Genomic DNA, 25,349 nt, shown 5'->3' with positions numbered 1-25,349 from the left:
TATCATTAAAAACTGATTCTCGGGTAATATGATCTTTGCTCTTGATTCTCTTGTAGCTGCTAAAGCTTTTGTTTTCACAACTCTTTCAGAATAACTAGAGATTATCACTACAAAAGGACATGGATATTGACCTGTCATGTCACGTGTTGTTTAGCCAGTACCAAAAAAAATTGAATTCCCTTTTATCTATTATCTAGAACCACTTATTAAATCATCTCGCTGTTGAGAGGTGACTCAAAGTCAGCATGTTCTGTCTGTTCATGTCGCCTTTATTTCTCTTAACCTTCAGAGAATTATTAAGTAATTCTTCATTTTATCCTATCAAGTTAGGTTAAATATTTGACACAAAAATTATTACAGGCATAAATCCCAAGTTTGATCTGTTTAGAATTTAAGTAAGGGCAGTGATATATTACTTCCTTAAACTGTATAATCCTGATTATAGATTTGATAGGTAAATTTTCTGCCATTTCTTTTTATTCTTGATTTTATGTGGCCATTTTCACTGTGACAATTAGGAAATAGATAAGAAATATAAGGAAAAAATGGGATGAGAAAAGTTAGTAAAGCTGGCTGATCAACATTTGGAAGGGAAGACAAAGAAAGCCAGATAATACTGACATTTCTCATCACATTTTTTTTTTAATTTACAGGTTAGTATTTTCCTAGGATTTATTGGAAATGAATGAATGGAAAAGGGCTTTATGCCAATTTGGTTGCACATCTGTTCACAGGGCACTTAATAAAAGGAGTTGACTCATTAGCTAAAGCGTAGATAGCAAAAGACTAGATTTTACTTGTAGTTAATTTTCTTTACCTGCTTCTTAGTGTAAACCTCCCAACGCTGTCCTCCCAGTATATCACAAGTGGCCTTAAACCTTTTTAATTCCTCTGCTGGTGTCTTCAGTTTTTATCTCATATATTTTACCCAGTCTGAACCCCCTGATTGAAGTCTTACGGAAAGAGTTGGATTAGGGTATATGTTGAACACAGATGTCAAAAAGTAGAATGTTTTGGAGAGTTTGATTTCATTTTGTTTTTCACCATGTTAACTTTGAGCTATGCTTTACTCACCATTTTCCAACCCAAAGTTACCTCCATTCTCTATTGAAGTCAACTTCTTCTTGCCCCCTTGTTCTCCCCTAACACATTGTTATCTTTGGATTTCTCTACCTCCACTGCCTGCACACTTGATACAACCTCCAAATTAAGTTTTCTAAAGTATTTCATTGATTACATTAATTTTGTGTTCGCTCAGTGAGTCTCCATAGCATTTTAGATCAAGTTAGATCTCTTACCAAAGTATCCTCAGTCTTTTCCCAATCAACTTTTCCTGCATAATCTCCCACTAGATAACCTGTTCAGCAACCAAATGGGATTTACATTGTTTTCCTCTGGTTTGTACTGTTTACCCAAACTATGACTGTAGTTCTTCTTGCCTTATCTGTTAAGATCTATAGTATTTTATGCTATTCATATACCATCTTTACACTTACATCACAGCACCTTACTTCTTTATTTTTTTTCTTAGGTACCTTCCTTACTAAATACATGTTAAGCTCCTTCAGGCCTATTACTGTTCTTTCACTTCCGCATCCTCCACAGTGTCTGGTATCGTACAGTTTATGTTAAATAGGCAATCTTTTTTTGTTTCATAATAGGTGGATGACTTACACAAAATATTTTCATATGATTTGTTACTGCATGAAGATTGCTCCCTTGCTGTACTTTTTCCCATTTCTGCCAAAATTTTGCCCCACGCCTTTCTTCAATTCCTTGTGCCTTTCCCAGATTTCCTTTTCCTAGAAAAGCAAAAATGAGAGAGAAAGAGAACTGTTTTATAAAGTCACCTGTATGGAATACTTAATAAAGATTTAAAAATGGAAAGTAAAAAACTGGGAAGAAAGAACATTTAATACATATCAAAACACTTGACAGTACGTTAATGAATGTGATCGCCATTGTTTTATCATCGTTATGGTTATTTATGTTGCTTATTACAGATACCATTTACTGTGATGTCTCCAGGTGCCATTCACCATGCTAGGTCATTTCTTCAAATTATTTAGTCCTCAAAACAGCACTTATACCCAGCTTGTATCTAACATAGTGAGTTTTCAGAAATATCCTTCTACTTCAGGTTATTCTATGACAGTTTATTTATTTCAATTTAGAAAATTAAAAATTTTATCTGTGCATTCATGTGTCAGAAATACAATGAAGGTATTTGTAAGGCACAAGAATAATGGATCAGAGTAAGGAATTTAGGTAATTGTTGTTGAATTCTTTGATAGAATTTTCTCTAAATTAATATCATAGTAGAACAGTCTCGAGTCTCTGCTATTTATACTCTAATATAAAAATCTATGTGCATGTAGCTGCCTACCCACAGCAGACCTCATGGAATTCAGAGGGTTTGCATAGCAGAGAGCCTGTCGTATGTGTGTATGTATGTGTACATATATGTACCTTATGTGTCTATAAATACACATGCATGAACACGTGTGTGTGTGTGTGTGTGTGTGTGTGTGTGTGTAGCTAAGAAGGTCCCACCTCAGTAAAAACTAGAAAAAAAGGGGGGGGAGCACATGCCAATTAAGAGAAAATGTAATTAGACAGTGACTTGCTCTGGGTTGTTGCAGATGCCATAGAGCTCAAAATGAGTTTTTTACTGTGTAAAAACTGTTTACTGTTTACTTTGTTGCTGTGTGTTTCTGAATATTACATTAGATGAAAGTAAAATTATATTTTAAATCTGTTTTAGTAATGACAGTAAATTTTGTGGCATTTATTTAAGCCATTGTGAGAAATAAGCATAGATTTTAAAATACCATATTGACCTTGTAGAATGGATCTTTGTCTTTTAGAAAGCTATTTCTTTTCACAACTCTTTCTTTTTTACACCAGTTAATAAAGTATTGGTTACTGAAATTATGATCGTGGTTTACACACAGATGTATAGTATTTATACACAGATGTATAGTATTTATAAAGCTACCCTTCCCTAATTTTAAATGAGAATTTTAAAAAGATGAGTATCAAAGTAAGCAGCATTTAAAAATACACTAAAACAAGATTCTCACTCTCAAAGTGAACCCTATTAATTTTTTACATACTGCATTTATAGATATAATTTTTTCCAACTCATACAAATATAAGTATTGAGGGTTTAGATCTAATGTTTTCTTTCACAGTGTTTAAGCTATCTAGCATTTATCTATCTATATATCTATTGGTTATGCGTTTAAGAAAGTAGAAGGTAGTGAGTTGCTTCTGCTTCTGACGTTGAGTGCCTCAGTATTGGATACATTGGCATCCCATCTTGTTCTGCCAAGCCTAGAGAAACACCACGTTTGTACAAACTTTGCCTTAGCTCTAGGGCTGTTCAGAACCTCTTCAAGCAGTTCCAATAGCTGTTCAGCTAGAGCAGAATTAAATAGCACATACATTCCCTGTTTGCAGTCCTCCTTGGATGGGTTTTATAAAGGAAGCAAGAAGGCAAAAAGAAATTGAATACAATAAGATTAGTTGGAAGAACATTTCTATATATTTCTATAATTATCTGAACTTATAATAGGAAAATTAATTCTTTAATTATTTTATGATTAGCTTAGGAGAAAACGTAGAAATATAGAGTCAGTAATATAACAAGAAGATTTCAGATTTGCTTCTTTTTTTTTTTAATTTATTGAGGTGGGGGGAGAGAAGATACATGTGCATGTGCAGGTGGGACAGAAGGAGAGGGATGGAGAGAATTTTAAGCAGACTCCCAGTGCGGAGCCCACGTGAGGCTCGATCTCAGGACCGTGAGATCAAAATCGACTTGGATGCTTAACTGACTGAGCCACCCAGGCATCCCTAAGATTTGTTTCTTAAGACTGTTAGTCCATACAGTGTTAAATAATTTCTTCTTTCCTTAGTACTTTTCATTTCCACTTTTTTCACATTCATATGTCTACATTTTAATTTATTATTTTGTTCCTAGTGTTTTTTTTACCATGATAAGTGTACACATAAGCCCCATCCCCTATTTTCCCATCCCACCCACCCACCTTCTGTCTGGTAACCACCAGTTCATTCTCCGTAGTTAAGAGTCTGTTTCTTGGTTTGTCTCTCTCTCTCTCTCTCTCTCTCTCTCTCTCTCTTTCTCCTCCTTTCCTTATTTGTTTGGTTTCTTAAATTCCACATGTGAGTGAGATGATGTGGTATTTTTCCTTCTCTGACTGACTTACCTCGCTTAGCATAATACTCTAGTTCTATCCTTGTTGTTGCAAGTGGCAAGATTTCATTATTTTTATGACTGAATAATGTTACTCTGCATATATATATATAGATATATATATCTATATATAGATATAGATATAGATATAGATATAGATATAGATATAGATATCTATATATATATATATCTCACCTCTTCTTTGTCCATTCATGTATCCAGGATAGTTGGCTCCTTCCATAATTTGGCTATTGTAAATAATGCTGCCATAAACTTAGGGGTGTATGTATCCCTTTGAATTAATGCTTCTGTATTTGGGGATAAATTCCTAGTAGTGCGGTTATTGGTTCATAGAGTGGTTCTGTTTTAATTTTTTGAGGAACCTCCATACTGTTTTCCACAGTGGCTGTCCCTGTTTACATTCCCAGAAGCAGTGCAAGAGGGTTCCTTCTTCTCGACATCCTCCCAACATGTGTTGTTTCTTGTGTATTTGATTTTAGTCATTCTGACAGGTGTGACAGGTTTTCTTTTTCTTTGAACAGACCTCTACATTTGCTGTTCAGAAATGTGGTCTCTCTATGATGACTACACCATAAAGTTATCTATAAACTTTAAATCATTACTAGGAATATCCACTGGTTTTTGTTTGTTTGTTGTTTGTTTGTTGTCTTAAACTCTCTACTAATTTCCTGAGTTACTTAGGTAAAATTTTTCCTTACTCCTTCCAATGAAGTTATGTCATACATCTCTAGGACTGTTACATTTTTTTAATTTGACTTTTACAAATAAATGTGTAACCTTTTTACCCATTCTTCTACTCTCACACCCCCACTTCTGGCAACCATCAATCTATCCTCTGAATCTATGAGCTTCATTCATTTTTTGCTTTTCTATTTTTAAATTTTTATATATTCCACATATAAGAGAAAACATATGGTATTTGTCTTTGTCTGCCTGACTGATTTCACTTAGCATAATACCCTCAAGGTCCATTCATGCTGTCACAGATGTCAAGATTTCATTATTTTTATGGCTGAGTAATATCCCACTCTACGTATGTATATATACATGCACACTTTGGTGACTTCCATATCTTGGCTTTGTAAATAATGCTGCAATAAACATGGGGGTGTATGTGTCTTTCCAATGTTTTGTTTTCTTTGTATAAATACCCAAAAGTGGAATTGCTAGATCATGTGGTAGTTCTATTTTTGATTTTTTTAAGGAAACTCCATTCTGTTTCCCATAGTGGCTACACTAGTTTACATTCCCACCAACAGTGCCCAAGGTTTCCCTTTTCTCCACATCATTGCCAACACTTGTCATTTTTTCTTTTCGATAGTAGTCATGTTAATTGGTATGAGGTGATATCTCATTATGTTTTTCATTTGCATTGCCCTGATGATTAATGATGTTGAGCATCTTTTCATGTACCTGTTGGCCATCTGTATTTCATCTTTGGACAAATGTCTATTCAGATATGCTGCCCGCTTTTTAATCAAAAAAATTTTGTTTTGCCATTGAGTTATATGAGTTCTTTATATATTTTGGATATTAGCCCCTTATTAAATATGTGATTTGCAAGTATTTTCTCCCACTCAGTAGGGTGACTTCATCTTGTTGATTTCCTTTGTTGAGTAGAAGCTTTTTGTTGAGTAGTATGCAGCCCCACTTATGTGTTTTTGCTTTTGTTGCTTTTACTTTTTGTGTTTGATTTAAAAACTCATCACCAAGACCTATGTCAAGGGGTTTACTGCCTATATTTTCTTCTAGGAGTTCTATGGTTTCAGGTCTTATATTGAAGACTTTTATCTATTTTGAGTTAATTTTTGTATATGATACAAAATAATGGTCCAGTTTCATTCTTTTTGTGTGGCTGTACAGCCTTCCCAACACCTTATATTAAGGAGACTGTTCTCTCCCCATTGTATATTCCTGGCTACTTTGCTGTAAATAATAGTTCGTATATGCATGGGTTGTTATTTCTGGGCTTTGTATTCTGTTCCATTGATCTGTGTGTCTGTTTTTGTGTCAGAAAGAAGTTGTTTTAATTACTATAGCTTTGTAATGTAATTTGAAATCAGGGAGCATGATGCCTCTTGCTTTGTACTTCATTCTTAAGATTGCTTTGGCTTTCCAGTGTCTTTAACGTTTATATACAAATTTTAAGATTGTTCATTCTATTTCTTTGAAAAATACCATTGGAATTTTGATAGTTATTGCCTTGAATCTACAGATTGCTTTGTATAGTATGGACATTTTAACAATATCAATTCTTCCAGTTCATGAGCACAGAAAATCTTCCCATTTATTTGTGTCTTCTTCAATTTATTTTACACTTTTTTTTACGCTTTTAAAATTGTCTTAGAATGCAGAGCAAGTGCAAGTTGAACAGTGGGATAAAATGAAAAGAATGAAAGAGAGTGATGACTTGGAAATAGAGAAATTTATAAAGAGGGAAATTTCTGATTCAAAATAAGAGGTGTTTCAAGGATATAAGTAGTAGATTTAAAGGAAACCTGAAACAGAACAGTAAATATCTATTGATGTTTGTTCTCATTACTTTATGGGAGATTTTCATTCATATACTCCCAAATATTTTGGATAGAAATCCTACTTTGTTATTCTGGATATTCTGTCACGAAGTATGGCCCAACCTAAACATGACCCCTAAACTGCGTCAGGTTGCTACCTAGCAGACAGGAAGAAAGTTTATCTGGAATTTTAGGATGATACTGCCTACAACTGCCTGGTCATCTTTGTGGGCAGTGGTGCCAAAGAATGTGTTTTCAGTCTTACTGGACTGAACTGTATGTGTCATCACCTCACTCCCGTGCCTGGTGGGGAAATTGTAAGCATGAGCTAAACATATAAAGAGACTTTTTTTAATGATTAGAAAGCCACAATCTTTTTTCCTAGCCTACTTACAGGGCTTAATGTAAAACACGTAAAACAAAAGTGATAAAATAAGAAGACTGAATACTGTGATTCATCAGAAGACTGGCACACAGCATTTAAAACCTAACCATTGGATTCTACCAAGGATTAATTTGCATATATATGTATGTATTTTTGTACTTTTGAAGTTTTAAATGGCCACGAGAGTGTGTTTCAGATGGCACATATAATACATTGAACTGGAATCCCAGTTTGGGCTTGCCATCTGTATACCATGCTGATTATTTTTACAGAACTGAGATTTTAATCTCGAAAATGAAAATTTATAAAAACACCCAAATTGGACTTTTTTGTATTATTTATTTTCCTTCTTTTTCTTCTACTGACTTCCATTTAGCAAGAGCATCGACTATTCTTAGTGAGTTAAGGAAGATACAAACAGGGCTTTGACCTTGGCCTTGACTTTAATCTCTTTGTCAAATCTATGTATTAAAGCTTTGCTCTGTATTGGTTTGTTTACTATGTAGACTTTGCCATGGCCATGACTTTCATAGAGTAATTATTTTGATTAAGTTAGACGATTAAAGTTAGTCTTGCATGAGGAAAGAATACACTTGGGAAGCAGTGATGGATAGACTCCAGTCTTTAGAGTGTTTAGTTCTGCCAGCATTTTCCAGTTGAATGGAAATTCACCTCCCAGTTTGGTTTGGGTGACAGTGACTGGATTGTCAGACCTGAGTGCTTCCTAGAAAAAGATAGAAAGAGATCAAGAAGGATAGATGACAATGTGAATATCCACATGTGTTCTCGCCATTTTTCTCAGATATTTTTCTGCTTTGATGAACAACATCATTACTGAGATAATAAATGTTAATTAATATCTGCGTCACTTTTTGGTAAATGGTAGTTTAGTATTACAATTAGACTAATTAGTATACACCATAGCTTGGTGACATGACAAATCATAGAGCAGAACATGTTGACTCTTATCCATTATGATATATTAGCTAATTCACTTGCTCAGTAATGACACAAAAAAGAGAGACAGGGAATTGGGCAGTAACAACAGCAGTAACCATAAAGGCATTGTGGCCACATTTTCAGAGTTTTGTTTTTCCGCCATGTTCCTGAGTACTATGGATTGCCAACATTTTACATTTCTTTTCCTATTGGTAAATCACAGCCCCTGACTGAAACTTTCAGGAATAAGACCAGGAGTAAAAAAAGAAAGTGACAATAAAAGATGACTTCTAAATTTTCCTAGGTTTACACATATGTCATGCTCAATGTTTCATTTTGCCAAGATTATTCATTGGAACGTTGACAGCTGTCTGCATCTTTGATTTATTTTTCAGAACCTATGCGAACCCCAAAGACTTTAAAGATTGCTGAGATACAGGCAAGACGCATTGCTGTGGACTGGGAATCCTTGGGTTATAACATTACTCGGTGCCACACTTTTAATGTCACTATCTGCTACCATTACTTCCGTGGCCACAATGAGAGCAAGGCAGACTGTTTGGACATGGACCCCAAAGCCCCTCAGCATGTTGTGAACCATCTGCCACCTTATACAAATGTCAGCCTCAAGATGATCCTAACCAATCCAGAAGGCAGGAAAGAGAGTGAAGAGACAATTATTCAAACTGATGAAGATGGTATGTTCATACTTTGTTATTTTAAAAAGAGGGAATTATATAACAGGATTATGTAATTGCTTACAGTTTTCCCTAGAGTAACCAAAATGGAATTGGATTCTGAAATCTGCTACATGCTCTTAACGAGGTTAACTTTGAAAAGTTTGTCTTTAACAAAAAAGCTTAATATTCTTCAGAGTAGCATCAAATACTAGATGAAATATCCCTGTAATGTTTTGTTTTTATACTTTAGAGAAATAACAACTACACCAAAGTTTAAATAAAGTTTTTCCTATCAACTGTACAAAAATAATTTTCACTGTCTGTGGCACTGTATCATTTACCTATTGATTGATGAAATGCACTTGGTTAAAACTTAGTGTGGTTTTTTTTTTGCATTTACAAACCAATAATAGCATCTTTCATTTTCCTTATCATTTAAAATTAGCACTATAGGGGCGCCTGGATGGCTCAGTTGGTTGAGCGTCTGACTTCAGCTCAGGTCACAATCTCATGGTTTGTGAGTTCAAACCCCACATCGGGCTGTGTGCTGACAGCTCAGAGCCTGGAGCCTACTTCAGATTCTGTGTCTCCCTCTCTCTCTGTCCTCCCCCATTTGTGCTCTGTCTCTGTCTCTCAAAAATAAATAAATGTCAAAAAAAATTTTTAATTGGCACTATTTACCTATTCCACTCATTTTTAGATGGATTTATGTAAGTTTAAATAGAAAAGAAGGTTGAAGTTTGTATCTTTAAGTCTAAATATTGATATTGACAAGTCATCATCTTTTATCCATTTTATTACCACCTAAGAAATTTAACTACATTATGTCCAATTTCTATGTGTGTTACTTCACAATGATTAAATAATAGGGACAGACATTTATATTAATATTATAATATGTGCACATTTACTGTAGCATATAGTTTGTCATTAATGTTAATGAATATATTTCTTGATTCAACAAAAATGTGCCCTTCCCAAAAGTATGTACAAATGATGATATTCTGATAATAATAATAATGTATTATTTCAATGTAAGATGTTTCATTTTCAAAATTTACCATGATGAATTGAAGCATATAAGGGAAAAAGTGGGCTATTTAGTGAATGGAGGCAAAGATCAGCTGGGAGTGAGGAATCGTGAGCTTTCAGTCCTGGCACTAATAACTGTTCCCTTACCCAATCTGTTTACTCCACTAGATTTCCACTTCTCATCTCTGTGTGAAAAGTTTAAATAAGATAATCCCTTAGGTTCCATCTCCTTCTAAACTTCTCCTTGAACAGCCTATCAATAGGGCCACATTTTTGTTTAGGTTTCAGAAAACAGGATGGAGTTCATACCCAAGTGTTTCCAATTTCCCTCAAGTTCTGATATTTCAGCTCAGATGTATGTTTTGATGCCTACCAACTATGGGACTGCCATAAGATAGGTCAATATACCACAGTTTCTAGAAGTTTCTCCTTATCACTTCAAGCTCTCTCACTCTGAAAAGTGGAAATGACCCAAGTTCATTCTATTATTTTTGTTGTAATAAAGGGAAGTGAGAGCTTTTCAACTTCATTTAGCTCAGATTTTGAAGCAAATGGTATTGTTCTAAAATTATGCATGGAGTTATTATCATATTCCTAAAATTTTCAAGGACTAAACCAAAGACTTCTTTATGATAAATGTACTTTTTTGTTTTTAAGGTAACCAAACATGATTACTTCAACTATCCTGCTTGAACTTGTACCTAATCGAAGCCTTAACAATATTTCAGACAACAAACCTTGCTTTAATAAGCACATAAGTGCTCATAAACTCCTACATACACACACACACACACACAAAACACACCCAACACATGATTGTGTAAGAAAGAATAATTAGCATAATTGTTTCATAGATGGATGAGAGAAATGGGAAGTCTAAGCTCAGATTCAAAAACTCTGAAAAATCTCTCTCATGTCATAAAGTTGGGTAAATATTAGAATGTCTATTTACCCTAAATACCTTGTAACCCATGTTTTTAGTAATAAGAATGTGCTCACATATTGTATTGCCTACACTTAAAATTTTTTAAACTTGATTTATTAATTGATGATTTTAGACTCAGCTGCATTTGTACTTCAGCCAATCACTCTCTAATAGTAATTCATTTTGATGGTATATTTTGGTATGGCCTTTATTTTGCCTGCCTTTCCCATAAACCAAAGAATGCAGACAGGCTCATGTAACTTTTTTATATTTCATTAAATTTTTAAATGCATTTTTGGGTGCACATACAACTAGATTAATAATCAGAAAGAGAATTGCCAAGGAATCTTAAATTTTGCCCTAACTTCATCAGATTCATGACTGTGCTATTTATTTTATCTATCTAAGCAGTTTTACAAATGTAAAATGAAAATAAGTCTAATTTCAATATTATTGCTTATCCTAGTTTTATTTCAACCTATGTTTTGAAGAATTTTTTATTGGATATAATGATATTGAATTGCATATTATTATGTCACAGGATGGTCATGAAGTCATTCTTTCTTCTGTGAGAATTTTTTTTCTTCTCTTTTGTTTTATATATAAAACTGAATGATTGAAGTACAAACTTTGTATAAAGTATTTTCGAGGAACTCAGCCTTCAGATCTGCTCATGTGAGCTCCAGTTTCTACATGGAGTATTTGATATGACTCAGTGTTCCTGAGAGGGGGACAGAGTATCTAAATCATAGTCTATTGTTGCAAAGATCGATGGGTTAAGATGATCTAATTAAGTCAGTCTTACTAAATTATTGCTGCCCTATATACATAGAAAAAGAATAAATTATCAACCATCTAATAAAAGAATATAATTTCATGAAAAGAATTCTAGGGGCATCCATAAATCATGAGAGCAAAGCTAAAATGATTTCCCACCAGAACCCTACGGTAGAATTTATATTTAATTTATTGCATACATTTTTTTAATGCATGGGTAGAATTTTTTGTATGAGATTTTGTTTTCATTTTTTATCCTAGCATTTATAAAAATCAATATTATGAAGTTAGCTCAGCAGAAAAGCTTGGTTTGGGGACAGTTTTTGCTAATACGTAGCTATTTTTAAATGTACATTTATTATATTTTAAAAGTCTGTAGTGCTTATTTAATATAACTTGCCCCACCCACATTTCATTTTTCCTCTCTCTTCCATTTTGAGAGTATCTTGTAAAGGATTTTATTATATGCAAAAAAAAAAAAAAAAAGCTGAAACGGCTCTCAAATAAATCAGAAACAGGGGAATGAAAGTCAGCATTCTGTCTCCATTAAAAGTCATTGATGTGGAAACGTGAAGTGAAATTCCCTGGAATATGAAGATGACCATGATGCTGGTCTTAGTAACTTCATGTTGTATTTACACAAATCAAAGTACATATAGACATTATATACAGACATTGGCTTCCTTCAAAGGTGGGGAGTTATTAAGTATAATTTGTCTGTGCCCCCTCCCTGACCCACCTGTTCATGTGTTTGTTTTGTAGTTCAGCTAGGTGTAGGTCTTTCTCTTATGCACTATACTAGTCCCAGTGCAAGGTCAGTAGCATGGTACTATCTGGCCATAATTTTTCCACAAACTTTTCCCTCTTACAAATATGACCTGTGGGTAATTTCAGTGAATCCTGTTGACAAAAGAGAACCTACGTAAGTAGAGCAAAGAAATACACACATTCTAGGAAGGCTCCTCCTCAATTCTACCTCTCTTCTAATGCAGAATTATGCAAACATTCTAAACTATCTCTATTGGTAAACAATTTGAAATACACCTACGCCATTTTCTAAAACTTTGGCCAAACGGTGTTTAATGAACGCAGGTAGTAATTATAATACCATCAAATGAACATTTTGTCACTAATTGGGGGTCTTGCCTCCTCCTACTGCTGACAGCCACCATCTATGAGCATTGTGGAAAGGTGAAGAAATGGTTTTTCTTAATTACAATCGTATGCTTTTTTCATTCTACTCAAAGGACATAAAAGCTAACACTCTTGGAAAACAAACTAATGCCTGTGGCAGCCTCCTCTGCCTTGATAGACTGTATAGTCTGTGCCAACACTGTGGACCTGGGACATGTGGAGGTGGATGCCTTTGGTTAACTTCTCCCTAAGGCTTCAGCTGACAGAAGCATATACATTTCTTCTGAAGTCTAGTGCTGACATCTTTTCTGTTGATGGGTTTCTTTCTTTTATGTTTTTTTTTTCTTTCTGAATTTGTTATTAATGCACCAAATTATATTGGCTGTCCCAGAGGTCATAACATCATTCATCGCCTCCTTGTAGTCTGAAATAAATCTTCCTATTTTGACGTATCGTTCAGAATTTCTTGATGCTGCTAGCTACAATGCAGTGAATTCCTTTGATCCAGTGATTTTTAATTTATTTCAATCCTCACAAAATTGCTGTATACTCAGCAACTACATTTCTAGATAATGCCATGTGTGAAGTTCACTGAAACGTTAGATTAAGGAAAAATATTAATTAAAAACCATACTTGCCCAATATTGGGTCAATATTTCAAAAGAAAACCCATTTTTTAAGCAAAGTAGGGTGGATACGATACATATTCAAACATTATCAGAGCAAGAAACTGATTATTTGTGTGAATAAATAGTAACTATGGATTTAGATAAAATACATAAAAGCAAATAGCAAAAGTATCTGATGTTTTACATTTTGTCAATAGAAGCTGATGTGTTGTTCATTGCTGCCACTGGGTATTGTCAGTTATATGACATTTGCAAATAAGGTCTGGTCTGAAGGTTTCTCAGCTCTTGACATACCTGGGGACACTTCAAAACTGGTTATGCTGATTGTTGAGTCCTAAACAAGTCTGATGTTATAAAATGGTTTGATGCTTAGGTTTACAAAAGGGAATTTCATTTAAAACACTGAAGCCATGATATTTGAACCTATTCATCTTTACATTTCTTAAAAATTGTAATAATCAATGCTGTCTTTTTAAGTTATAGAAATTTAATAAGTATGGCAATAAAAGTCATATTGACTATTAACAGAGATTTCAATTCAATTTTATTATGATTTGGCTTTTTTTTTTTTAATTTTTTTCAACGTTTTTTATTTATTTTTGGGACAGAGAGAGACAGAGCATGAATGGGGGAGGGGCAGAGAGAGAGGGAGACACAGAATCGGAAACAGGCTCCAGGCTCCGAGCCATCAGCCCAGAGCCCGACGCGGGGCTCGAACTCACGGACCGTGAGATCGTGACCTGGCTGAAGTCGGACGCTTAACTGACTGCGCCACCCAGGCGCCCCATGATTTGGCTTTTAAGTCCAAGGAGTGATGGGGCGCCTAGGTGGCTCAGTCCGTTAAATGTCCAACTTTGGCTCAGGTTATGATCTCACTGCTTGTGAGTTCAAGCCCCACATCAGGCTCTGTGCTAAACGCTCGGAGCCTGGAGCCTGCTTCAGATTCTGTCTCTGCCTCTCTGCCTCTTTCCTTCTCTCTCTCTGTCTGTCTCTTTCTCTCAAATATAAAATAAAACATAAAAAAAAAAAAAATTAAGTCCAAGGAGTGTTGATTATTATTATAATTCATTATTTAATGAAATGTGTTTATGGAGACACTTTAGGGGCTTATCCCTGAATATCTTTCAGGGAAATATAGCTCTGTTCTTGAAACAAATTACAAATGAGATCTTCATGTTATTGGAGGTATACAACAGAGAAAACTATACTACACAATTTATTCAACCCTCCAAGGTGATAGAATATTCTTTTGAATAAAAATAACTTTGCAATTGTACATTTTCCACATTAGAAGTTTGTAGATTACTTTAACGTTTATTTAGTTTTGGGACAGAGAGAGAGCATGAACGGGGGAGAGGCAGAGAGAGAGGGAGACACAGAATCTGAAGCAGGCTCCAGGCTCTGAGCCATCAGCCCAGAGCCCGACGCGGGGCTCGAACTCACGAACCGCGAGATCGTGACCTGAGCCGAAGTCGGACGCTCAACCGACTGAGCCACCCAGGCACCCCTGTAGATTACTTTAAATTCCCATTTGTTTAAATCAGAAAACTAGTCACATAGCTTATATTTTTAAGGACACATTTTATTTATTTATTTTTCATTTGGCTTATATAGCTTACAGTATTTACTTTTTCTGTTTCTGATATAAGGATCTTTATAACCAAAAATGTATATTTTGTAGTGCCTGGCCCTGTACCAGTCAATTCTCTTCAAGGAACATCTTTTGAAAATAAAATCTTCTTGAACTGGAAAGAACCTTTGGATCCAAATGGAATCATCACTCAATATGAGGTATTAGAAGTTAACTGAAATGTGGGTTGAAGGGAGAGTAAAAGGAAAAACTTAGAGAAATAATAGAAAATAAGTAAGAGAGGATTAGGAGACTAAAATCATTTTTAGTTCTCCCCTCTTTTAGTTTAAAAATTCCTTGATCCCAAAACTGAGTTTCAAAACAAATATTTTATAGCACCTAGAATTTTCTAATTCTTAAAGTAAATGTGTGTTTTGTTGTTGTTGTTGTTGTTTTAGGGACACAAGATAGGCCTTTTCAAACAGACTTACTGATGGTTGTAAAGAATGAATTTTTATAAAATTAAGAAACTCACATTTTATACTGTAATTTAGGGGAGGCCAATGAATGCCAATTGTTACAGAATAAAGGATCATTACCAAAAAAGGAAAATACATTATAAACCTGACTATTCCAGAGCTTCATCGCAATTTTGAACATAAATCATCATCTTATTTTTAAATATGAGAAACTAAAAAGAAGAAAAGATCATTTTAATTGCACAAATATGTTCCTGCATAGTCAGTGTTGATTCGAGCATAAAATATATAAATTTCTAGTGGCTGCAGAGAGCATCACGGGAACTGGAATCACTAGTGCAGTCTTATAATTTGTGACTCTGTTAGCATACTTGAATATTTACATGAAATTTGTTGTGTAACTCAGACAAAGTATAAGATGATGTTAGTTCTAACAAACATTTGTTGAACGGTTTCTGTGTTTCATATACATTAAAATATATGATATATCGGTATATATATCCTGTATATATATATAGGATTGTGTCTATGTGTGTTTTCATAGTTAAGTAAATTAATTTATCTTTTGATGCAAGAAAATAGATGTATATTGGTCCAGTCAGATGTTATAACTCTAGGTATATCTATAGATGGATGGATGGATGGATGGACAGATGGACTGACATTAGATATGTAATGATAGTGAAATAACCATATCCAAATAAGAAGGAAGAGAAGTTTAAGAAAAATGGGATTCACTCCACAGAGATGCCCTTGAATACTATCTTATTTAAAAGGGGTTTATTTAGATTATATTATGACTTATATTGGGAATGTAATAGGAAATATATTTCTTAAAACAGGTCAGCTACAGCAGCATAAGATCATTTGATCCTGCAGTTCCAGTGGCTGGACCTCCCCAGACTGTATCAAATTTATGGAACAGCACCCACCATGTCTTCATGCATCTGCATCCTGGAACCACCTACCAGTTTTTCATAAGAGCCAGCACAGTCAAAGGCTTCGGGCCAGCCACAGCCATCAATGTGACCACCAATATCTCAGGTATGCAGAGGAATAAAGTGCGAACAGGATTGGTTTATAATAGCACATCCCAGAGAATCATATGTATGCTGAGGGTAGTCGTCTCACTTATTAAATCTTTAATATAGCTAGTTATTCATGGTTGAAGGTTCTTTAGAGAATTATGTGAATATGGGTTATAATTGGTTATATGTCCAAACCTAAAAACATCTCAAATAATCACTTTTCATTGAAAGTGGTCTTTTTTAAAACGTTGTTTTATCTGAACTAGAAACATTTAAAATTTCATTATAAATGCTAAAAGATTTATACTTTTAAGGAGTTCGTAATTATCATGATATCAGATATCATAATAAGTGGATTTTATCCAAAGAATGATAGGAGATCTTTGATCTATTGCAGTGCCACATTCCTTGTCACTCTCTTCCATTTCCCTTGACATCCTGGTATTTTTAAGCAAACATGAGCTGTTCTTTCTCTTACAAATCTCGCCTAAACTCATCTAAATTTCAGAATGGTGATGTGTGGGAGATTTGAAGTTGATAAGCATATACAGTTAAATTTCACATTATTTTATGCTCATAATTTCAGTTTGTAATGACTAGATTATTTACAGATGTAAATATAGATTTCCCCCCCAGTCAAGTCACCAGTTTAATCTGACTAAATTTGGCCACCAGTCAGCATTATAATATGCCCGAATTCTACATTAGCTTATGTAATGTGTTATCTTGGTTATTTAAGATTACTAAAATAAATACATTTTATATATGTAGCTGAAGAGTTAAATCTGAAAAACGAAAGTGATACAGGATCAACTACTTAATATATTAAAATACTGATGTTGAGTTCCTACCTTTTTGTTCCTTTATGTTCATTTTCATTATAGTTCTACAGAGCATATGTTGATAATACCTTATATTATAATACATCACTAAAAATTTCTACTGTTGTTCCAAATCTGTATCATTTGCATCAGAAGGAAGCTACATATTCTCTATTTTTTTGAAGTCTAGTTTCTATTTGGAAATGTTTTGAATATAAAACCTTAAAAATTTATATCGTGAAACATATTAGCTATTCCAATATGAGCTATTTGATTTATCTTATTCTAACAAAAAAAGAATTTGAGAATATCATCCATTATGTTAGAAAATAACAATGTATTAAATTTGCCAATTCACTCCCTGGTGGAACAATTCTAAATCACCAATTTAAAATATTGGTTGAATCACTAGAAAAGATGATCTGGTGATATCACTGTACAGTGAAACATGTTTCTTACCCTCTGGAATTAGCCACAGTGCTGCATTTGAGTCAAGATCTTTCACTAGAGATAGCTACAAAATTACATGAACTTGTAAAACAATGGACACTATCGAGAATCATAATTTATTATGGTTTAGACACGTGGTTTTTATTGAATAGAAAATTTATAGTTAAAGTCCAGAACACCCATGTAGCATTTTCTTTGAATTATTTAGCTGCCCAGTTTTACTTGAATCAACCTATGTACATGGGCACTTGAATTGAACTTTAAAAACTAGACTGCAATCATTGTGTCTTTGGAACGTGCAGTAATCAAACTAAAGCTAATAAAATGTATGGTTAGTGTAGTGCCCGGCATCATTTGAAATATTAAGGTAACTTCTTGTTATTTATCCCTTGAGTGCAGAAATTATATTCCTCAGCACTTTAAAAACACTTTATTTATTTTTGGGACAGAGAGAGACAGAGCATGAACGGGGGAGGGGCAGAGAGAGAGGGAGACACAGAATCGGAAACAGGCTCCAGGCTCCGAGCCATCAGCCCAGAGCCCGACGCGGGGCTCGAACTCACGGACCGCGAGATCGTGACCTGGCTGAAGTCGGACGCTTAACCGACTGCGCCACCCAGGCGCCCCTAAAAACACTTTAAATAAAAGTGAAATCAAGTTATTGGAGGCATGGTGTGTGTGTGTGTGTGTGTGTGTGTGTTTTACTACACACATATATTATCAACATATGTCTACATATTGTACATATTTAATATCCATTGATTCTACTTCCTGAATAACTCTCAGGTAATTTGTCTCTTTCTGATTCTTCCTTTCCATCTGGACCGTATTTTAAACAGCTCATTGAAATATCTTTCCAAGCACTATCCTTGCCTTCAGACTTACCTTGCTTCATTGTATTTTTCGATTGATCTTTGTACAGCATGTATTTCCTTCCTAAATTTTTTTCAAAATCTAATATATTGTATTCAGTAGGATAAAGCCCAAACATCCATACATAATTAGCATTTGTATCCCTTAATTTTATGGCTTCTCCCATCCTCCACTCCTACTCATAGTCCAAAGTTCCAGGCCCACCAGACTGCTTGTAGCTGTCAGAATGCACCGTGTCCTATCATGTGATGATATGTTCAGATATTCTGTTTCCTGTCTCAGGCATTGTATTGACTACTTTCTTGTCCTGATGAGTTTGTACTGTTCTTGTGACATTCATCTCAAGCATCCTCTGAATCCTGAAGTTGTCTTTGTTTTGTTTTTCTGACTCCCCATGCTAGTTTAGACTAGTGGTTTAGTTTAGATTAGTGGTTCTGCCAAGTGTGGTCCACTGACCAACAGCATCAACATCACCTGAAAACTTTCTAGAAATGCACGGTATCAGGCTCCTCCCTGGACCTACTGAACTAGAAACTCTAAGGGAAAAGGCATCAATCTGTTTTAAGAAGTTCTCCATGGGCTTCTGATCTGACTAGTTTGAGAACTACTGTTTTAACAAATGAACTGACTCTTCTTTTAGTCACCCAAAATTTTGTTATAGTTTTTTGTTGTTGTTGTTGTTGTTGTTGTTGTTTATGAGATTCTCATTCTTGGTAAATATAAATCTCTACTTTCAACTCTATACATATCAGAGACCATGCTTTATTTGTCTTTATACTTATAGCACTAAAAAAATTGACACAATGTATATATTCAGTAAATGCTCAGTGAATGAATGAAATACTTTGAAATTTGTATTGGATGCCATCTGTTATCAGTTTCTCTGATAGTGTACACATTTCACTGGTTATGTCCTCCCTAAAACATCTTTCTGTGTAGAAATAACCAAAAGCCATTTGAGGTTACTTTTTCACCCACTTCAAGATTAGGGAGCCCTCTCCCCCACCCAAAATATTATAAAATATTTTGAAAATGTAGAAGTTTCTTCTTCTCAAGAATTTGGCAACTAATGCACTAGTTAATGCTAAATACAAACTAAGGTTCCTATTCCCATTCATCACACTGCCTTGATATGTTTCTGTTGTGGCCCCAGTGGTGAAAGCAGTCCAGATACTAACACTGGGCCATTCCACAACCTTTAGATCGTACACAGCACCACCTCACCAGGTAGCCTCTGGCTCACTTCTTGCCATTTCTGTCTCTACATCTCCGTGTGCAAGCCCCTTACCCAGAGTCCCCAGAGTCGACGCTGTTCACATCACTTCCATGCCATCAATGCTGGTTTCAAGGTCCCAGGAAACTAAAAGCTAAAGCCCCTTCACAAAAGGTTTGGAGTGTGTGTCCAAGTCACCAGATGATCATTTAAATTTCAATAACAAACCGTGGGCTTCATATCTTCTGCTGCCTAGACTCCCAGGGTTAACATCCAGTTGTGTATGGTATTCTACAAAATAAAGTACATTTCAGAAAATTAAATAGGAAATTTATTTTCCCCCATTCAGGATCATTTATTCATCCTGAACTATGATATAATTCTTTTAATTGACTGAAACTTTTTTCCCCCTCATCAATCACTTACCAGCTCCAACTTTACCTGACTACGAAGGAGTCGATGCCTCTCTCAATGAAACGGCCACCACAATAACTGTATTGTTGAGACCAGCACAGGCCAAAGGGGCACCAATCAGGTAAGTGGGAAAAGAATAATAAGAATAGGGAAAAACAGCAATAGGAAAGCTGTTTTCTCATAGCTGCTTAGCGGTCGATATAGTGGTTCATTTCTAAGAGATGTTCATTTGATGATAACTGTCAGAGGTTTTATTTTTGTTTTGTTTTTGTTTGTTTTTCATTTGGACAAAGCCTGCAGATAGACTTTTAAGAATAAAATTCTAAGGGTGTTTTTGAGATATTCATGCACTGAATCATTCTCTGTACTGTTTGATATAAGAGCACTGCTCTTTGATTTTTATTTTCCTCTAGTCCCATTTCATTCCACTTCCTCTGTCGGTATCTATAGAATATGGGCTTTGAAGGTATTTGTCAGAAATAGAATGAGAAAATAACTCCTATCCAATGCATTATTAAATGTGTTACGAATAATTTCATATGAGTGATTGAAAAATAGGAAGCTTTGAGGAAATAAAAGGAGATTAGTTTTAATGAATGCAGCTTATCAGGAATTGTTGCTTATCAGGAATTCCATAGTAAATATTAAAATTTGATTTGCCATTTCCTTGATCTATCCACCATTAAAATCTCCCATATTACTCTCATCTTGCAGAAAGCTATGAGCCATGTTTTTTTCAGGGATTCGGATTATTCCAATGATTTTAATTCTTCACATTTGTAATTAGATAAGTGACCAAAAGTTAAGCAAGTTCCCATGGGAAACTTGTAGATTTTGTGGATACTTTTATTTTTATGCTTCTATTGAGAAATAAGTCAAGGCACAGAAATCAGTGCAGATATGTCATAATTGGTTCATCTCAAGTCGCTTACATGTTCATTAAGAAAATAAAGTTAATCTTTGCTCCATGTATAAAATAAACACATTTCACCTTCTGAGCACATATGAACCATTCAGACAAATCTGTATCAATGGAAAGGAAGACTTTTTAATTTAAAAAAGTAATAAAAGAAATTGAGTCCATAGGAAAACTCCGTTTTTTTGTCTTGCTAAAAATCATGAGAAAACCATGCCTGAGAATAGGAGAGATGACTGAATACACTTGTCATGTAAACACTTGAGAAACACGGGCTACTTGAAAATGTAAAGTACATATATAGTGCTATTCATGAATCAATGATCTGTGAATGAGTTTGATTGCTGATCCAGAGGAGAAAGAGAAAATGCCTGCATTCAACATCTTTTTCTATTGACAAGTAATCAGGGTCATTCACATGTCCCTACCTGTGATAAAATTTACTTTCTAGGTGTTCAGTTCTGTTACTATTGTTTAAATGAGCTACCGGGTACTTGCATTTATCTTTGAAGAGTTAGATATTTGAGTGAATTCAGCCTTACTTAATGTAAGTTGCGCACACCGTGTGTAATTATTATTGCCTCACCAGGCTACATAATGTAACTTTCATTAGCTCTCTCTTCATTTAATCAATTTATTACACAAACATTAACTGACCATGTATTATGTGCCTGGCACTGTGCCAAACATTATTTGTAAATCAAAGACACAATGGTCCCAACAGAACACACAGCCTGTGCCCAGTTTCATCATAAACAATCAAAGGAGTCTGCAGCCTTGTAAATCCTTTGGTCATAATTGGTGTTAAGGAATTTTGTTGAATTTGTAAGTATGTTATAAAAAACATGCTTGGAAAGCAAAAACATTTCTTTTACTTTATTTACATTATTAAAAAATTTCTAATTTCCAAAAATTCATGTAGTCTGAACTAGGGTTTATGCAAAATCATCTTTGATAATCCTGTATCCTCTTTCTCTGACACAGAAATGTACCTCTTTGTGTTTGTTGGGAAGCCATTTCTCCTTTTCTGGAATTGAGCCCAGTGGCTGAAAACTACAACTTTTACAGTATAGGAGATTAATACTCAAAAAAAATAATTTACAATAAGAATACTATAAGAAGAAATAATTAAATGATATATAAACAAATAACAACTATATTAAAAAAATGTTACTGGCAGGAAAAAAAATCTGTTTCCCCACTAATATTCTGACCCCACTGTGTCCATGTTTTTTTTTTTTTTTAATGACTTGTCCAGCTATCTGGGAACACCGATAGGTGGGGATCAGGTGGCAGGACCAGAGTGGCTAGTCTGCAATTTGGCCTCAGAAGAACCCTGGTTCCTTTGCTTTTTGAATCTTCCCAGGAGATGATTCTGTCTTCTTTCCTCTGACCACATTCTTACCTTTGATATTGCTACCAGTAACTGGAACCTTATCTCAAGGTATATCTTGCCCAGTGCTTTAATGTCTTTGAAAATGAGGACCCAAATTGATGTAATCAATTTTCATAGCACTGTATTTATGTCTAGGACATCAAGTCTTTGATTGGATTCTTTAAAGTATTTGACTCTTCTGCCAGATTCTTTATTTATGTCAGGCTATTAGAATTCCTTATATGCTAATGCTTGTTGCCATTACACTCTGTATATGGCCCATCTTCTCCCCTCCTAATAAAAGCCAGACCTATTTACCACCTAGCTAAACCTCCCAAGAGCATCCGTCCATTAGTTTTTTTCTCATAAATCAGCCCCTAAACACTAGGTTCTATCTTTCCCTACTTTACCATATTACTAGCCTGTGCCAGACTGCATTTTCCCATCCAGTTGCCCCAACTCCAGTGGAAATATCTGAGTTGTTCTTCTCTGGTCTTCGTAATGTCAAACAGACTCCCAATTCCTAAAGCCTCTATCATAGTACCTTGTTATATAGAGTTTGTACATATAGTTTAGTTTAGTGTTATCAAGAAAGCTAACATTACAAATGGTTTTTATAAATTTATTGATTCCAATAACATTCAATATGCACCAGCGGCTGATGGATAATTGGAATAGAAATCCACCTAAGGCAATTTAGTGTGTGTCCTCCACGGGGGATGACAGACTCATAAAGCAATGAATGATGACAACACAATATGATAAGTGAAATGACAGCAGTTAGAAAAGGTGGTACTGGAGCAGAGTTTTGAAGAATGGGCTCAGCCAAGGGTCACTTTTGACAAGAGGGGAGAGGTTGCTGAGAAGAGAAGGGCCAATGGTCTTCTTGAAAAATTACAAAGCAAATGATTGGATATGTGATATAATGTGGTGCATTCCAGAACTGCAAGTAGCTCAGATCCTTGAGAGGGAAGGGTGTGTGGGAAAAGAGAGGTTGGAGAAATAAGCAGGGGCCAGAGGGAGAAGCTGTTTAGTGCCAGTCCAAAACTGAAGGTGGCCACAGAAGGACTGTAAGCACAAATTGTGATGAGCAATGTTATGTTCTTGGAAAGATCACTCTGATAGAAACATAGGGAATGGACTGGGAATAGACCAGACTTAAAGCAAAAGGGTCCCAGTGGGAAGTGCTATTGGACCACATTAATTAAGAGAGAAGTGATGGAAATGTATGTGATACTTACACACAGTTTTACACACATAGGAGATATAAAGCTTTGATGAGCAGAGAAAGGAATGGAGACTAGGTGAGAGATGAGAGTAGTTTTTATTTTACAAGTGGTAGCAGAGCAAAAAGTCATCCAAGAATTCAAGGTATTTTTTGAGGTAATATTAAGTAATAACAAATGTTTTCATTTGTTGTATTTGATTGCTACCCCAAATGAAAAAGAAGGCATGCTCTCTCTTTGGAATGAGTTCTTTTGTGTATTAGAAATTATAGAGGTGCCTGGGTGACTCAGTTGGTTCAGTACCCAACTCTTGACTTTGGCTCAGGTCATGATCTCAGGGACATGAGATCGAGCCTTGTATCAGGCTCCACGCTGGGCATGGAGATGGCTTACGATTCTCTCTCTCTCTCTCTGTCACATACACACACAAAGAAAAATTACAATATTTGTTATATACTTTTTGTATTTCTTTCTAAAGTTGAGATATACAGAACAAATAATGTCCACCCCAGTGAAAAATCCTGTTCTAAATAATGCAGCACTCAGTATCACCAACCACTTTGTTCTTCTGTTATCCTTAAGACTGTGTCTATACACTAATGTCAGCATGTGCAGTGCAATTCTGATGGTTTTTTGACAAAATTATTTCTGAATATATAATTATTCTAAAGTCTGAAAGTTGCCATCTGACTTACCTACACCTTTGAATCTCCTTATCGACTTTTTAAGATCTATCCCTAAAACTGGCATCACTTGACAATCATTAGTATGATTGGCAGAATAAATATTACCCACATTTGGAACCAACTCCCTAGAATGCATAATTTGTTTTCTCTTTTTTTTCTAAAACATTTTCTATTCTTGATGAATGGATTCAAATTGTAGCCTGAATGATATAATTATAAATTATAATGCATAGAATGTCCCACTTATTAAAAGATTGACCCAATGTAGCTGTGTTTTCAAATAATGAACATTGCAGCAACATATTACAAAAACACAGGGAAGAGTTCTTCAGTGATGAACTCAGCTTATTGTAAGATGTAATAAATGAATGTGTAATTAAATGCAGCATTTTCCAAATATAAGCTATTTTAAGCTGGTAGGAATCTACCTATTCTAGGGTAACTAAATATTTATTTTGTAGGTAAAACCTAATTTTTCATTTTAATTTATTGTTTCTTGAGAAAGAGAGTATATGTGTGCATGCATGTGCACACAACAGGGGAAGAGCAGAGGGATAGAGAATCTTAAGCAGGTTCCACACCCAGCGTTGAGCCCGACTCAAGGCTCAATCTCATGACGCTGAGATCTCTACCTGAGCCAAAATCAAGAGTCTGGTGTTTAACTGACTGAGCCACCCAGTCTCCCCAAACCTAATTTTTCATTTTAAAAACATTAACTACAATGTATTCTTAATTAGGTAATTAGAAGATAGTCATGAAATATAGTCAAAATCACCATTTTGTTGCATCCACTCTGCAAAACAGTATGGAGGTCCTCAGAAAGGTAAAAATGGAATTACCCTATGATTCAGCAATTGCAGTAGTAGTATTTACCCAAAAAATACAGAAATACTAACTCAAAAGAATACATGCAGCCAACGTTTATAGCAGCATTGTCTGTAGTAGCCAAACTATGGAAATTGCCCAAGTGTCCATTGACTGATAAATGGATACAGAAAATGTGGTATTAAAAAAAGATGTGGTAGGGAGGAGCCAAGATGGCGG

General features: G+C 35.0%; 1 protein-coding gene across 3 annotated transcripts in view; it reads left to right on the top strand.

Moving 5' to 3' along the window:
- The window catches only part of PTPRK (protein tyrosine phosphatase receptor type K), a 425,704-nt gene that overhangs the window by 290,019 nt on the left and 110,336 nt on the right, over positions 1-25,349 (top strand). For all 3 annotated transcript variants that reach the window (XM_049652961.1, XM_049652962.1, XM_049652963.1), the window contains 4 exons: positions 8,473-8,775; positions 14,936-15,045; positions 16,146-16,347; positions 20,118-20,223. In XM_049652961.1, the coding sequence (XP_049508918.1) occupies positions 8,473-8,775; positions 14,936-15,045; positions 16,146-16,347; positions 20,118-20,223 (721 nt within the window). The remainder of the gene's footprint in view (positions 1-8,472; positions 8,776-14,935; positions 15,046-16,145; positions 16,348-20,117; positions 20,224-25,349) is intronic.

This window comes from Panthera uncia, assembly GCF_023721935.1.
Source record: "Panthera uncia isolate 11264 chromosome B2 unlocalized genomic scaffold, Puncia_PCG_1.0 HiC_scaffold_24, whole genome shotgun sequence".
In the NCBI taxonomy this organism is placed as follows: Eukaryota; Metazoa; Chordata; class Mammalia; order Carnivora; family Felidae; genus Panthera; species Panthera uncia.
This window is presented reverse-complemented; position numbering and strand designations above follow the sequence as displayed.